The following is a 15,638-nucleotide window of genomic DNA, read 5'->3' as shown; positions in this document are numbered from 1 at the left end:
ATGTGTGACTGCAAAGAGAGTTTGTTCTATGAGAGCTGCTCTGAGCAGTAATAGGATTATCACCTGTGAGGAGCTTATTTGAAAAATCAACAGATATGATTACAAGTACCTTGAGGGAACTCATCTTTTGAGGAAAGTGAGCTGTTTCTGCACGTGTGTGTGTGTCTGAGCTGAGCTTGAAAATGGGTAGCAGTAAGAAAAGAAAAATGAAATACAAAACAGCTGAATGGAACAGCCTTTGTAGATGGTTCCCCACTGAAGAAGGCTTACATGAAACTAGGTCACTATCATCTCCCATCCTTTGAAGGAGACGGTGAAGGCAGGAACTGCAAGTAGTGTAGGAACTTCAGCAACTTCTTCTACCATCCCCTCCCCTGCACTGGTGACATCTGCATCTGAGACACAGCTATCAAAGGCTGCCGCACCCGGCAGTGGAGTTAATTAGCACAACCTGGAAGACGTGGAAGTCAGGAATCTTATTTGTGCCGATCTGACAACGTGCCCTCATTCGGAAGAATTAAAAGGACTGTATTGAAAGTATAAGTTTCAGCTGAAATTTGCACATTTCATCCTTCTATCTGTCACTAGCTGAACTAACAAAGAAAGAAAGGAAATGAGGAGCTGTCTCTGATGTGTTGAAGGTCACGTTATAAACTGCACCGAGCTGTCATCCTGCCAGGCAGTTGGGCAGTTGCTGGAGGGGACGGGAGCCTTTCCCCTGGGTCTTTGCCCGACCAGTGGGTTGGCAGTGGGCTTGTGCCCCCTACGGTGCCCCTGCCTCAGCTCCTCATGGCAGTGAGGGGCTTGGTGAGACCTCGTCCTTCCCAGGTTGGCCGTGTCCCTTGGTACCTCGCCTGGGTGGGGATTCAAACACAGAAGAACTCGGTGGTCCCCTCCTTTGCTCTATTGCATTCACTGTTGATTCATTTCAGGGCGATCAGTTAAACAGGGTGATATTATTCATTGCTGAGACGCATAAAATGGATGATTTTTCTTGGACACAGTTGGCTAGATTTGTCTGTATCAACTTGGGCACTGACTATTGCTTAGGAAACTCCAGTTATCTCTTTACACAACTTGGAAGATTCCTGATGTCCCTTAAATAATATATGAGAAGAGAGATTCAGTTGCATGGTTATTTATTATTGAAAAGACATGCTACATTTTTAAATTATTTCAGTTGTAGTTTAATCTCCATTATTTAGCAGATTCACATTACAACCCAGGATGTGCTGTTGCTGTGCTGGTCTTGTCCCTCCCCAGCTGATACGCGTTGTTGCTTCTGGTCTGTGTAGAGATGAGACTGCGTGCCTGGAAGGGCATTTTGCCTTCCTTGTGTTTTAGGTTGTTAAATGCCATTGCGAATCAGCATCACACGTCCTGATAAAGGTCTGGTGGAGCTGTGATTGTTTCAGAGCTAACAAAAGGCAGGTAAAATAAACTCCCTTTGTTTTCCTCTAAACATGGAGCTCGTATGCATCAGCTCAGTGCCCTAACCCAGCAAGGGTAACCCACAGGGCTCTGGAAGGACATTTACCCTAAGTGTTTGTGTTCCTAAGCTGTTAAATTCACCAGTTCATTTAGATGACAGGGCTGTGTGCCACAGAGTAGCTTCTTTTGGCAGCCTGTGCATGCATTGTCATCGTATGAGGGTGCCTGTGTCTGAGCCAAAGGCTCTGTGACTTGGTTATCCATCCTGGGACAGAGCAAGCGGGGGGCTCTGCTGGAATCCTCCAGGCACAGTGAATTTTCCCAATTTTGTGCAAGGCTGTTGAGTATCAGGGAGAGACTGGGGGACAGATTTGTGCGTGGGGGAGGGCCCTACAAAGGGATGACATATATGTTGCTTTTTCTCTAGTGTTTGCTTGTTGTTAAATCTCAGTGGTGTCGTTCTGGGAGCTTTAAACCAGTGCTAGTCTGAAACGGTTGTAGTTGAATGTAAACTTTGGTGTGTGCCAGGAGGTTAACGTCCTTTAAAAATTACCTGTGTTGTATGTTTTGAGCTCACTACAGCAGATCACATATAGTTTCTGAGTGTTTATAAAGGATGTGAAGTTGACTGCCCCTTTTGTGAAGTGAATGACGTGCCCGTGTCTACAAAATGGTGCTCCCCGCAGGCAGAACGGGTGTCTAATTGAGGCTGATCCCTCAGGGGGCTCAAGAGGTGATGAACACTGACGTTTGCTCCGTTGAAACTTCCCCTTCTCCTGTTGCTGAGAGGGTGTTTCTGGTTTTCCCTGGCACTGTCAGTGGCCTCAGTCACATCTGGTAACGTACTTTACAACTGTTTTACTGAAGCTAGGGGCTAGCATACCTCTTTATGAATGACAAGTCCTCCCCGCCTCCCTCATGAACATAGATAGGAATCCTCTCTGCATTTGTCAGGACGTGTATGCCGCCATTGCTAGCAAGGACCTTTGTGACTTTTTCTGCACTCACATGAGAACAGGAGTCAGAAGAGCTGAATTCTGAATCTAGCAGGCAGTGACTTGTTTGTGTGACCTTCCCCATTTCAATATATGAGTCCTAATTCCATTTTTTGCCTCCTTACATTGAAATGAGAAAATGTTCATCCACACTGCTAATGTATTCCAAGGTCTGAGGTGAACAGAATAAAACGCTCTTTAGCACAATGATGATATTGATTTATTTTTGTAGTCTGGGGTCACTGGCTGTTGAGTAAAGACTTCCATGTTAACATACACATTTATTGGCAATATGGATCTGTGGATTGGGCTTAGGCAGTCAGTGGAAAGCCACAAACTGCATTAAACAGAAGTCGTAGGTGTTTCTTCGCAGTTATTCTTCCCCAGCAGCACTGGTGGATCCTCTAAGTTGCAGCCGTGGCAAGTGTTCCCAAAAATGCACGCAGGAGCTGTGTGGCAGTGCTTGAGGAACGAGAGGCTGCAGGGCTTGCAGGTGGAAGTAAGCTTTGCAGTTTCCCATTCCACTGTACAGTAATCTTGTTCCATATCCGTGACAGCTACAGTTTTTTTTTTTTTTCCCTTGGATCATGTGAAATAAAGTGCAAGATGATGAGCCCTAGGTGAGGGCTGGAGCCAAAGGTGATTCTCTCTCCTATGGGTTACTGCCCACTTCACAGGGTCCTGTGGGATATGTCTGGTGAGAAAAGCTGAGGCAAAAGCAGAGACTGTTGCTGCGGCAGGTTCTGTTTATTTTTAGATCACAAAAAGAAAAAGGCAGCATTGCTTATGTCAGGCTATGTACACAAGAGAGCAGACTTAGAGAGACACAACAGTCAGACATAAAAGAGTAAATTAAAAAGGCCTGTGCTCAGGATCCTCCATGTTACAGATCAGAAATAGGTCCTGTGTTGGCAGGAGAAGCTTTACTGACGCACTGTGCTTCACTCTGTACAATGACAGTTAAGCGCTCTGCCTGTTCTCACCTGGTGTTGCCCAACTCCTGCTCCTTAGCACCTGTGGTCTGGTCGTGCTGGTGTACCGAGAGGAGGTGAGCCAGATGAAGGCAATGAAAAGCACCTGAAAAAGACACGCGTTTGTGCAGGCTCCTTTGGGATGGCTTGGAGGCCCCACAGCATGGCAACCATCTCCTCGAAGTCACACCAGTGTGAATCCAGAAGAGCTCCTACTGACTGGCCTTGCAAGAGGTGGTTCAATAAGGATTTTTAGCTCTCCATTATTTAAATGGAGGAAGAAAAGATTCTTTAAGTTTTGCAATTTCTTTCCTAAAGCTGTGACTAGGCAGTTGTGTATAGATCCCTGCTCCAGGCATCTGCACGTTGTTTTAGTTTTGACTGCTCCAGGCCATCTGTATGGTTAACGCAAGGAGGTCACCAAAGACCATTCCCAAAGCTAGGTGCCCTCAACACCCCCTTGATGTCCCTGATACCTTTATTTTTCAGACAGAGACCTCACACTCTTGTTTAGTAACCTGTGATAAATAAAGCATAGGACTCAACTGAGGTCCATAATCTAATCATATGCTTTGCTTTGCTGAACAAAATTCAGAGGAGCTGTCTGAACGAGGTGTACTTGTCAGAGATAAATGAGCTGAGTCTGGAGGCTCCCGGCAGCATCAGCAGAAGGACAGCCTCAGTGGGTGACTCGGTGGTCTGAAGCTGGGGAATCTAAATTCCCCCAGTGTAACCTCCTCTCCAGCCCTCACCAGTAAATTTGGAAGTATTACTATATCAGGCTTACAAATTGTTCTCAGTCCACAAGTTGGACTAGATGATCCTTATGGGTCCCTTCCAACTTGGGATATTCTGATTCTCTGAATTAAATTTGATTTTGCTGAAAAGTCTCTTATTTTCAGTGGCATGGCATCATAGCGGTTTGGAAATCGTTTCCCTCACTGAAGTTTTAGGGGAATGAGTGTGTAAGTCAATACTACACTACCCATCTCGTGCCATTTTTTTGGTGCTTGGTTCACTTGATTTGCTTTGTATTTCCATTTCTGTGTTTCATGGAAAGTTCTCACATCCAGTCATGCTTGTTTGTGACCCTTCCTAATTTTTTTATTCCCTCAGTCACTTTGTTTCAGTAGCTCTTTGCCTCCTGGGTCAGTGTGTTTCTTACAAAAATAACCTTATACGCTCTTGTTTGTAGTTGGTTTCACATCTGCACTGGGAGGGAGAAGCTGGGATTCTCCCAAGGTAAACAAGCTGTGTTAGCACACGGGTCCCAGAGTTGCTGGCAAACAGCAGCCTTTCTGACCTCTGGCTGGGGGAACGTGAGCAGAGAACATGGCTCAGTTCTGTTTTTACCAAACTCTCACCGGCAAACCTGCTGTTACCTTCAGGGCAATGACATTGGAGCTGGCGGACATGAGGTGGATCAGATCACTGGAAGGTACCTTTTAAAAAAAATGTTTCATCCTAACTGTTAGTTTTTGTTTGTTTGAATACCGCCCCCCCCCCCCCCCCCCCCCAACACACACACACCTCTCCTGTCTTTCATGTGATTTAGCATTTTTTGGTCTCAGCTTAAAGCTTTCTGCTACAGCATGAAGTCCTTTATTTGTCTGTGCTGCTCATGGGCAGGTTGCAAGCTGACTGCCCAGCACCGCAGCCAAAGGGAGGAGAGTTTTACATGTCCCCTGTGTAGAAACAGGGAGCTGTGGTGGGCTCTCCAAATTCCTGCACCCTAATCAGCTGGTGTTTGCCAGCCACCTTCAGAGAGACAGAGGATCTGCAAACCATACAGTTCCTTGTGCCAAGCAATTACTCTGAGTCCAGGAGAGCGTAAGGAGCAGTATGTATGAAGAAGTGCTGTGTGAGTATGCACTGTTGCCCGTCCAGAGACTCAGTGCTCTGTCTGAGCTAATTTAATTTCATCTTAATTAGATTATTTCAGTTAGCAGTAAGCACAGCTGCAGGTATTTTTTTTTTAGCTATTGCTCTAAGCAGTGGTCTGAGGAGAGCAGGGAATAATTGTGCTACATCTCCTGTAACAACCCCCCTCCAAAACCCCAAAAAGCAAGCAAGAGAAAACACCTGAAAGCCAAAAATAGCACAGTTGCCTGTTCAGTCAACATAGAACCAGATCTGAGAAGGCTCGTAAGGCCTTCCCAGTTTCCGATGAACTTAATGGACATTTTGCTGTCACCACTTGTGAAGAAGGACATGATTTCAGTGTTAGCTGTGTGGTTTGCAGCCGGTGCGGCTGTGCGTCAGTGTGGACGACATCGGGGGGTGGGGGAGCGCCAGCTATTTCCAGCCAAGTGTTTTGCTCAGGGTTTGCTTTGCACAGGTGTTCTGTGAGCTGCAAAGCATATCTTTTCCCACAGCTGGTCCTTTTATTAGAAAAATGAAATGCAAGAAAAGTCTGCCCTTAGTGCCTTGTTTTTCCTCCCCCTTGTTTTGTTTTTGCTAGGACTTTTCAGACTTTACTAGAATTACGAGCTGGTGCTGGTACATGTGTGGAACTGGGTTTTATGACCAAAGGAGGACCAAAAAATGCCTGGACACACAGCTTAGACTTCCACCTCGTGGCTGTGTATTAAAAATAAGTAGCGCCTCTATTTCTTCAGTGGTATGGGGTTTTCTTTCTATTGATTATGCACTCCTGGGCTTCCCTCCAATTTCAAACTTAGCACCAGAAAAAAGACAGGCTCTGAGTATGGAGGGGTTGAGAGCCAGAGTCCGTACATTTGTGTCTGTGCGTGCAAACTGTGAGATGCAGTGCCTGGGAGACATACAGACAGCTGAACTGCTTGGCGTATTGCTAACGTGAAATTAATGCCGTTATTTCTGAAAGCAAATTCTTGCTGCAACACAGTTACAGACAGTCAATGTTCACATTTATGGCTTTTGACAGCCTCATATAAGGTAATTTAATTGAAACACTCAGATGAGAGAGAACCAAGAGGCATTAAAAAAGCCTGCTTTTTTATACATAGAATGCCTGCGTGAAACAATAGGTTAGTATCTGTACAGTGCCATTGATTTACGAGAGGCCATAGATTTCAGTAGAAAGGTCTGTTTAAAGATCAATAGGGAACACTACAGCGTGAGTGCTTTTGCCACTTAGTAGGTCAAGAAAGTGCTTGACGTTAATTCCTTCTCCGGCTTTGGTCTAGAGCCAGCAGTGTTTGGGAGGGCACTTGACTGTGTTTTAGAGAGCAAGCTGGCCACATAGGTCCTTCCCAGTTATTTCATTAGGCAGATCATGTAAGAGAATTACAAACACAGACAGTCTTCCCTAAGTTGCTGCAGCTGCACAAGGCAGTGATATCCTTGCACTGGGAAGGCTGGCAGCCAGAATCGGAAGTTTTTCCTGAGTATTTGTGTTTTTGCTGGTTGCGTGACTGTATTTGAGATTCTCCTTAACATCACAGCTGAGTTTTGCCCGTTTCCACCTCCCAGGCTGCCCTCAAAGTCTCCATTTGGCTGTGTTGTGCCATTTGGAAATCTACAAGTGGTAGGCTGGCAGTTGTGTAGTAAACTACTAGTAAAAGACCTTGAGTGTCTTTCTACTCTCTGAGCCTTCTCAGCCCCCTCTGTAATGAGAGAGAGGCAGGAAAGCCTGGAGTCAGCATCCATGCAGCTGGTTCATGAAATGTATGGGGGTTGTCTTGGCGTCTTGAGCCTCACCTCTGTCCTATGAGGAAACATGCCCATAAGCAAGTCATCAAACAGGATGGTGGCTCCTCCTGGGGAGAGAGGAGGTGTCTCTGCTATGGCTGTTCTGATTCTCACCCCAGCATGTAAATCTGCCTTTCACCTCAGGCAAACCTTCTTTCTGCTGGTGTCCCAGCAGAGCCTGTTCGGGAGGCAGGTAGGTTGTGCTGCCCTGGAGACAGCAGCTAGGGAACAGTCACAGGTCAGGGGGTGCAGCTGTTGCTTCTGTAATTAAAAGAATCTGAACGGCTCTGATTGCAGGAGACTGTTCCTCTTCCTCTTCCTTCTGTATTTCTCGTCCTGATCTTCCTCTTCCTTTGCTGTCTGAGCTGCAGGCTATGTTGTGCTGAGCAGATCAGCCCTCATTGCTTGGCACAACCTTTGATTCAACTTTGATACTCATCTAAAAACTCATGTTCCCCTTATCTTTATCATCTCACCTTGTGTCAAACAAAACTGCGCAAAAAAGCTATTCAAAAATAGTTTCCCTTTCCAGCTCTCATTAAAGAGATTTAATGCTTCACATAATGGTAACTGCCTTTCCCTGGGTGGATATTTTCTTTTTCATGCACCTCAGATCTGTTCTCTGTGTGATATAATTGATACTCAGCTGCATTTCCTTCTTGCAAAGTTTTGCAAGACCCTGCTTTGGGAAGTGGCAGAGGAGGTCTCCAAGCAACACACCAATACCAAAGTGAGGCGCCCAGTTTGACATCTGTGATTGCTCATGAGTCCTGAGAAACGGGGGTGACTCTGGCCTCAGTGGGGATTCATTTGGCTCTCCTGTTTTGCTCAGTGGCTGGTTTAAGCCGTGTAGGAACAAGCTGTTGTGTTTGGATCAGAATTTGGTATGTGGGAAGCTACTCTCCAAAATCCTGCCCTTAAATGATACAAGAAGTGCCATTTAAATGCCAGCTTTTATATTTGTGGCCTTCCTTCCTAATTCATTTTCTGACAGTGAGTAAATTTCTCCTATGCCAGAGCTTAAAAAAATGGCAAGTAACATTTGGTCCCTGCTTTTTCCGTGAGGTAACTTATTTTCACAAGTCCTTATTTTTGAGATTGTGTGTGATTATACGCTTTGTGGGTAATCTTTGTGTAGAGTCATTTTTCATGCTAACATGGACATTATGATCTTTATCACAGAGAGTAAAGTAAAGCTCCTGACAAAAGAAATACAGTAATAATAAAAAGTTTTTTTTTTTTTTTTTTCTTCTTTTTCAAGTCTGCATTGATATAGAAATACTCTGTATATTTTTGGATCATTCTCTTCTGAAACCTGGATGTATCATAATCAAATTCATATCAGTTGTTCCCACGTTTGACTTTGAGGAAGGCTTGGAAAATTATCTGCTCTTTGTAATAAGTTTAAGATAGCGGACTAATCATTTCATTAATGATTTCCTCCTCAGGATTACACTTTCAAAGCCATGTGTGATCATTTAATTGCATGCCTCCTTATTAATATTAAACACAATTAAAGTCTCGCTGTGACACTTTGAAAATGTGCCCCTCACAGTAAATGCAGCCTTCGCACAGAGTATATGAATACCCCAACCACTTCAGCATTTCTGCTTTCCAGGGCCCTCAGCACTGATTCTCAGTGCTGTTATTCTACCTGTGCCACATCGGAAATGTGGAGTGACACAGTGCTTACAGTTGTTTTATTTGGCTGTGCCTGGCTTCTTCAGCCAAGCACTCTGGGGTGGGGATTTTACTTGGAGATTAAATAATAATGCAAAGGCTTCCTTATTTGTGAAAAAAAGTTTTTTTGGTGTTTTTGTTTGTTTGTTTTTAAAAAGTAGCATTAATATCATGAGTATGATGTGGCATGGACAGCAGGGGAGGAACTGAGATCTCTGTCATTTATTGTTTGTGTACTCAGTCCCTGTGGAATGAAAAGGAAAGCTCCCATAATATGCTATCAGGGAATGTGTCTGCCAGGAGATACGTGACGTCTGATTTAATAAGAAGCAGATTACAAAATGGCCTTCGCGGCCAGTGTTTCAGCCTGCCTGAAAACACAGCTGATTTTGGATGTTGGAAAGGCACTTTTGCCCAAAACAGGCTTTTCTGTGTGGCTGGTGGCAAAGAAAATCATTTGTATCAGCCAGCCTTCTAGTGCTGCTGGTGTCTGAGTGGGCCAAGCTGTGGCCTTCAGGGACCTCCTGCAGCCCCCTGATGCTGGTGCGGGCAGCCACAGCCTGGGGGTCCCTGTCCTGCCTTTGCCACCGTCTGGGCCCCTCTAAGGGTAGGAGCCCCAAACTAACAGTGCATCATGATGTAAATGTGTTTCCTGGAAACATTAGAACAGAAATAATAATTTATGTACATACCTTTACCAGAGTTGTTGTATCTGTGTAGAAATGTACATGCATTGTATTAAAAAAAAAGTGTTGTGGAATCAAACACAGAATAGTGTTTCACTTGCATACCTAAACCACCACCACCTTTCACTTCCCCAAGACCTCAGTGTCTGGCTGGTAGGTGGATTTAATGAGCTGTGGTCTTGACTCATAAAAACTTCACAGTCTGGAAAAAAGAAAAAAGCATACAAAATTCATCCAATCTGTAGCCATCACCACTATCTAACTGAGCAATATTTAAAGCCATGACAGATTATTCCTGGTTCCTAAATAGTGTTAACCTGTCAAGGTACGGGTTTGCAATCTTACGCTTGCTTGACAAGCTTTGTTATTTGTACAATAATGTCAATTTGTGCTGAGGTTTCACAGCTAGTTGTAGTTGGGCATAGGGACCTTACATTTAATGTTCCCTAACTCTAAATAAAAATGGGTCTCTTGATCAGATTTTCAATTGCAACGCTTTATTAATCTATTTTGGCTTAATTTAGTGTCTTGCCAAATACGAAGTTCAACCCTTCTCACAAGTATTTATTTTTAGGAAGGCTGGTGATACCAATAGCAGAAGGAAGATAGATTGATAGATGTCCAAATGGACCACTGTGATCTCTGTATGGAAAAGAGATGCTTTGTTTGTAAGAGCAAAGAGGATTGTTCTGTGCACAGAGATGATCACAATGACTGTTTTATGAAGGTTGTTTCAAAGCAATCTTATTTTCAAAGTTTACCCCAGTTTCTATCCAGTGTTTAGTTCGTTAAGGTGTTGACACAATTTTGCTGACACTTTTCTTAAATGGATTATGTTCACAGCCAGTTTTTCAAAGCAAACAGATGGCTTTTCAAACAGAGCATGCCCACAGATTTTTTTTATGCTGTCTCTAGAATTATGACATATCTGTCAGAGGGGATTGGTTTGTCATTAATTTTCTTGTGATAGATGATTCAAAATCATTTTGGCTCTTTCAGTTTGCTCAAACAAACCAACTGTTTAAAAATAAAAAGCACAAGGAAACTAAGACATAAATCAATTGGTCTGCACATGAATGGAATCGCACTGTTTTGATAAGTCCATTTCTGTTTTTAGATCACTGCAAAATAAGAATATCTTCAAAACATTGGAAGTATGCTCAGGAAGAGTTTTTCTCTTCTTGGAACCAGAAGACATGTCAGCATTGCCTCAAATGAAACCTGTAATCTGAATTGCCTGGTTACTTAAATGTGAAATCAGAATATGCATAAGGGAGAGCTGATGGCTCAGCACTGTCACACTGGCTGTGAAGTCTCTTGGCTTCTGGTGACTTCAGAAATGAGTTTTGGCAGGATGGGCTGAGGCTGTTGTTCTCCAACTGTGTTTATCAGATCCCAAGAAGCTTCCTTTAAATGGGTGTCTCAAATGAGAGTCCCTAAGCAAAGATACAGCTCATGGGCCACCCTGAGAAAGATTTCCCTCTCCCTGTGAAGGAAAAGAACATAAGAAGGCAATGTAGGCTCAGCTGAAGCTCTTTTTGCATCAGCTTATGGAGCTGTATTCATCTGCTGCTGCTGCATGACAGGAAATCCTCCTCTTACATGCACAGCATATGTGACTGTTCCCACTGCCCAGGGAAGTGTCCACCATGCTGCAACAGAGAACAAGCTCTAAGAGGTCTTTCCCTGGACACCCCAACTAAGGGGACACCAGATGCTTCCATGTGCTGGGCCTCCCTCATCATCGTCAGCAGCATTATTTCACCTCTCCGTTGCACTGGCTCTCTCAGGTTTTGGGTGTAGTTGTTCATGGTGCTGTAGGATTGTCTATTTTGAGTTGCTTTTTGTGCTCAGGGGATTTTTCTGTTCCTGTGCATGAATATGTAATGATAGTTTTTTACTCAGATAATTTAAGGCTGCAAAGCATCGTTACACTGATTGGCAACTCATTGATGCAACCTTCAGTGTCTGCAGTCCTGTACGTGTGACACAACGAAAGAACTAGCAACCAGCCCTGCTGCAGCTGGGTCTATTTCATTCTAAAACCAAAGTACTTTAAATTGCATCTGTGTAATGAAGAATCTACCACCGTGTTTGACATTGTGTCAGTGCTGCTGCTGTGGGAGCTCTCTGGCTGTGCTGTGGCATGTTGTCCCTCTCACTACAGTATTGGCTTGCATCCCCAGCCAGCTGCAGACAGAGACAGTGGGCTGTGCTGGGCACTGGAGGCAGGTGAGGGGCTCTTGAATCCCTGCCTACCACCTTTAAACATAAGCTCAACCTTTGTCCTGAAGGCAAGATCACAGCTATGTGAAGTATGTGCTGTGTAAATTTTATTCTTGTCTTGTTTTTCCAAGCCATGCCTGCTTGCTGGGTTCCAAGCTGTTCGTCTGTGTATTCCCATAACTGTCACGCTGCCGAGATACTAATCTCTTAAAAAGTGCTCCATATCAAACAGCACGGAGCTGCTTGCTCAGTCCCAGCACTCTCTGTTATTCTAGCATTAAGTTGGATTTCCAGCATCTGGGTATTGATTTGCGTTGTTCAGCAAGGACAAATTCATGTCACCAGGAGATGAGGCAATCACCTCCTCGGGTGCAGGATGCCATCGCTGGCTGATGTTGTTTCCCACGTGGTGTTTACCAGTGCTGGGGGACTTGCAAGCCACCATTGTTTCTTGCTTGTGAACATTGTTAACAGAGGCTCAGGCGGTGCAAGCCTGGTGCCAGGCGCTGGCAAAAAGGGAAGTGTGGTCATCAGTGTCAGATGAACCCCTTCCTCTCATCACTGGGGAAGGGAGAGCTGAGGTGCTCCCACTGCTGGAAGGTGTTGTGTTGTCTCCTCTCCAACACATCTGGTTTATTTTGAAAACTGAAGGAGAGGTGGTCAGTCACCCTTCCAGTGTGCCACAGCTCTTGCTGTAACATCTGTTGTCTGCTGTGAGAACTCACAACGCATCTGTGCTTGCAGTAGGTCAGGTTAGGTTGCAAGGATGTGAATGTGACATTTCAGTCAGCATGGTTATTCCTTCTGAATACGCTCACAAACAGCTGCACAGAGTGGTGTGCTTTAGGCTGTACTTGGGGTGACATTAGGAGAAGAGCAGCTCAAGTTCTTAGTGATACTGAATTTTAATTTCCAGATGCATCTCCTGGTTTTTATTTATTTGTATCCTCTAGCACCAGAATCTTGTATTATGGCACTTGAGATATTAATATTGCATAAATATTCATTTTGGCGTTTTTGAACACAAACTCTTTAATATAAATTTCATGTAACACGTTTTTCTGGTAGTTATGAATTGGATCGACAGTCTGTTAGTCACTTCACCCTTGCATGCTTTGAGCAGACATAAAATTAGGCTTTTACTCATTTAGTCTTTCATTCCAAAGTGACTGAATGAAGGTCTTGGAGTGCTCTGGATGGATTCACTGTGGTGTTACAGGCTGCCCTGCTTCTTATAACCACGCAGTTTGGCCTGCTTCTGCTAAAGGCTGGATAGCAAGTCCAGGTGCAAGGAGGGGTGGGTAACTGGGGTCTCATGGCCTGTAAGGGGCTGGGTACCTGCAGTCATCTGCGATCTGATGTGAGGGGTGTTCTCATGAGGAGAGGGTACCATGTGCTGCCCTGTCTTTGGCAGGACCTTGCTATTGACCATGGAAGAAGAGAGTCCATTTCCCTGCAGGAATAGGCTCTTGGGAGGTGACGGGCTCCTTACAGCAGTCCAAATTGCCTTCCAAGGGGTGTTCTGGAAAGGGGGAAGTTTGGTGCCCATCACACTCACTATTCCCAGTGTGCTGGCTGCTGCCTTCCCTGGTGAGCCGAGCTGCACAAGGGGCTTCAGTCCCTTTCACTAAGGGTGGCATTCAGGGGGGCAGAGGGGATTTGAACAAGGACCTGGGTCACATTCCATGGTACCGAACAATTCAGCAGACACATGAGAGTGGTATTCTTGCTTTTGGTCCCAAGCAATGTGTGTGATCCCTGACTCTCTCTGCCTGTCTGTCTGTGCATCCTCAGGGCCAAGGTGACCTCCTGAAGAACGCCAAGAATGAAGCCCTGGAGAACATGAAACAGATCCAGCTGGCCTGTCTGTCCTGCGGACTGAGCAAAACTGGAAGCGGGCATGCAGATGCAAAGTCAAAACGGTGCCTGGAGGCGATACAGGAGAAGGATACAGGAGATGAGAATGGGAGGCTGTGATCGGAGGCAGAACTGTCGTGTTTGTCACAGATTTCAATAACTCTAAACTATTTTTTTAAAGCATTTAAAAATTCACACAGGAATGCCCTCTACAGGGTGTTGATAGTATTAAAATCCTCACAATGTCAGTATTTTAATGCAGTTAATTTATCTAAGTTAAACTCTGGTAGTGAGATTTCTAATGAAGCCAAGCTGTCTGTACGCAAGTGCGCGTGTGCGCACATGCAAATCTTGTAGACGCTCTTTTATGAGTTACATTAGCCATTTGCTAATTTATTCCTTTCTCATCTTTGAATAGGCGTGTTCATTCTGAAGATCAAAACAAATAGAGCGTACTTGTATCAGTTTTGTCCTTTATTTTACTCTCCAGCTTTTATCATTTAACTTATAGGTTATATTACTGTTAAGCTGTTAAAACTAAGTGCATTGACAAATGTCACTAACGGCTGTTTTTGTCAGGGCAAAAACAGAGGTTTGCTGCAGATCCTGAACGTGATTTTTAATGAACAATTCAAGCAAAGGATATATTAAATGGTCAGAATTTTTGGATAGCTTATGATTAGATTTCAGGTGTACATTTCAGTGAATTTTAGCAAACTGCTCTTTGGGGTACATCCAGATAACAGACATTAATGTAAGAACTAGCTGATTTATTTCATTCTAGTGAATCATTGCTACCTTGTAGATCTGCAGGACAGCTATAGTCTTTGCTGATAGGCATTTAACTCGTGTAGTGATGAACATAGCTAGTCAGCCCCGTAGCTACGAGGAGCTGTGAATCTCCTTCGGTGATTGTGAACTCTGAAGGTGAGCTTCAGGTCCTTCTGAAACACCCGATGATGCCAATATTGGAAGGAAGATTTTATAAATTTCATAAACTGTGAGCTTTACTGGAAGAGGTGTGAGAGGTCAGATCTTGCTTACCTTCTTCTACTTAGTGATCCTGTTGAAGTCAGTGGGATGAATCGGGCAGGATCTGGCCTTATGTCTGTGGTTAAGAATCATGCTGTGCTAGAAATTTGAAACAAGGCTGCAGAACTGCTACGGATGGAGTGTTAGAGAAATAGCTTGGGGAAAAAACAGGGTACCAGCAATTATGTGCAGCAGTTACAAATGTCCTGGCGCATGTCAAGTGTTCAGGGTAGAGCTGAGGATTGGATGCCTTTTTGTGCCGCTACTGAAGGGAGACAGAAAATGTCCCAAAGCAATGCATCCCTCCCCTTCCCAGTGTCCAGCTCATGTACGCTTGCAACGTTCATTTCAATCATTTAAGTGCTGTGCTCAAGTGTCGTATTTGTGTTACCTAAACAGGACTAAGTGTTTTATGGTTATAAAAAAAGACTATATTTATTTAAAGCATTGCTTTTATTTTGAAAAGCTACTTTTTAAATTAATTTGATTAACAAATATACTAATTTTCTGAACTTAACGAAAAGTAATTGCTGAAAGTTTGACCATTGGAGAATCTTATATAGCTATTGTGTTAAGTTATTTTTGACTTCTTAATAACACTATTATGTTCATGTTGCACATTACTGAGAGAGTAAAGCTATGAAACAACTTTGACCCATGTTTTTAAAGCGTTTTAACACAGAAGGTAACCAACCAGTGATACTCGGGGTGGGTGAATTGCTTGTGATAAGGTCCTGCTTGAACAGGAACTGTATTAATGCAAAGGTTTTATCTCAGACGCCTTAAATACCATTTAAGTAAAACTTTCCATATTTGTTCAGATCCAATCCTAATTCCTCTGTTTATCTCTCCGTTAGATTATGAGTGTGTATTTAGCCTTTGATAAGGTTCAGAGGAGTGTCTTGTGTTTCATGCAAGGCCTAAAGCTCAGATCATGGTGCATGGTCACGTTTTATCCTCCTGGGTTACCTTCTTTATTTCATCATGAGTTGTGTTTATATGAAAAACAGCACTTGGCCTTCAGAATTTACGATTAGGGAAGACAGAAGTTGTTAACCTAATGCCACCAGTTGTGAAAGAAGCAGTCT

General features: G+C 43.9%; 1 protein-coding gene across 4 annotated transcripts in view; it reads left to right on the top strand.

The window, feature by feature from the left end:
* The window catches only part of PLCL1 (phospholipase C like 1 (inactive)), a 194,217-nt gene extending 178,845 nt beyond the window's left edge, over positions 1–15,372 (top strand). For all 4 annotated transcript variants that reach the window (XM_035331590.1, XM_035331592.1, XM_035331591.1 and 1 more), the window contains exon 6: positions 13,456–15,372. In XM_035331590.1, the coding sequence (XP_035187481.1) occupies positions 13,456–13,638 (183 nt within the window). In that variant the 3' untranslated portion in view covers positions 13,639–15,372. The remainder of the gene's footprint in view (positions 1–13,455) is intronic.
* The last annotated feature ends 266 nt before the right edge of the window (positions 15,373–15,638 follow it).

This window comes from Oxyura jamaicensis, chromosome 7, assembly GCF_011077185.1.
Source record: "Oxyura jamaicensis isolate SHBP4307 breed ruddy duck chromosome 7, BPBGC_Ojam_1.0, whole genome shotgun sequence".
NCBI classification, from domain to species: Eukaryota; Metazoa; Chordata; class Aves; order Anseriformes; family Anatidae; genus Oxyura; species Oxyura jamaicensis.
This window is presented reverse-complemented; position numbering and strand designations above follow the sequence as displayed.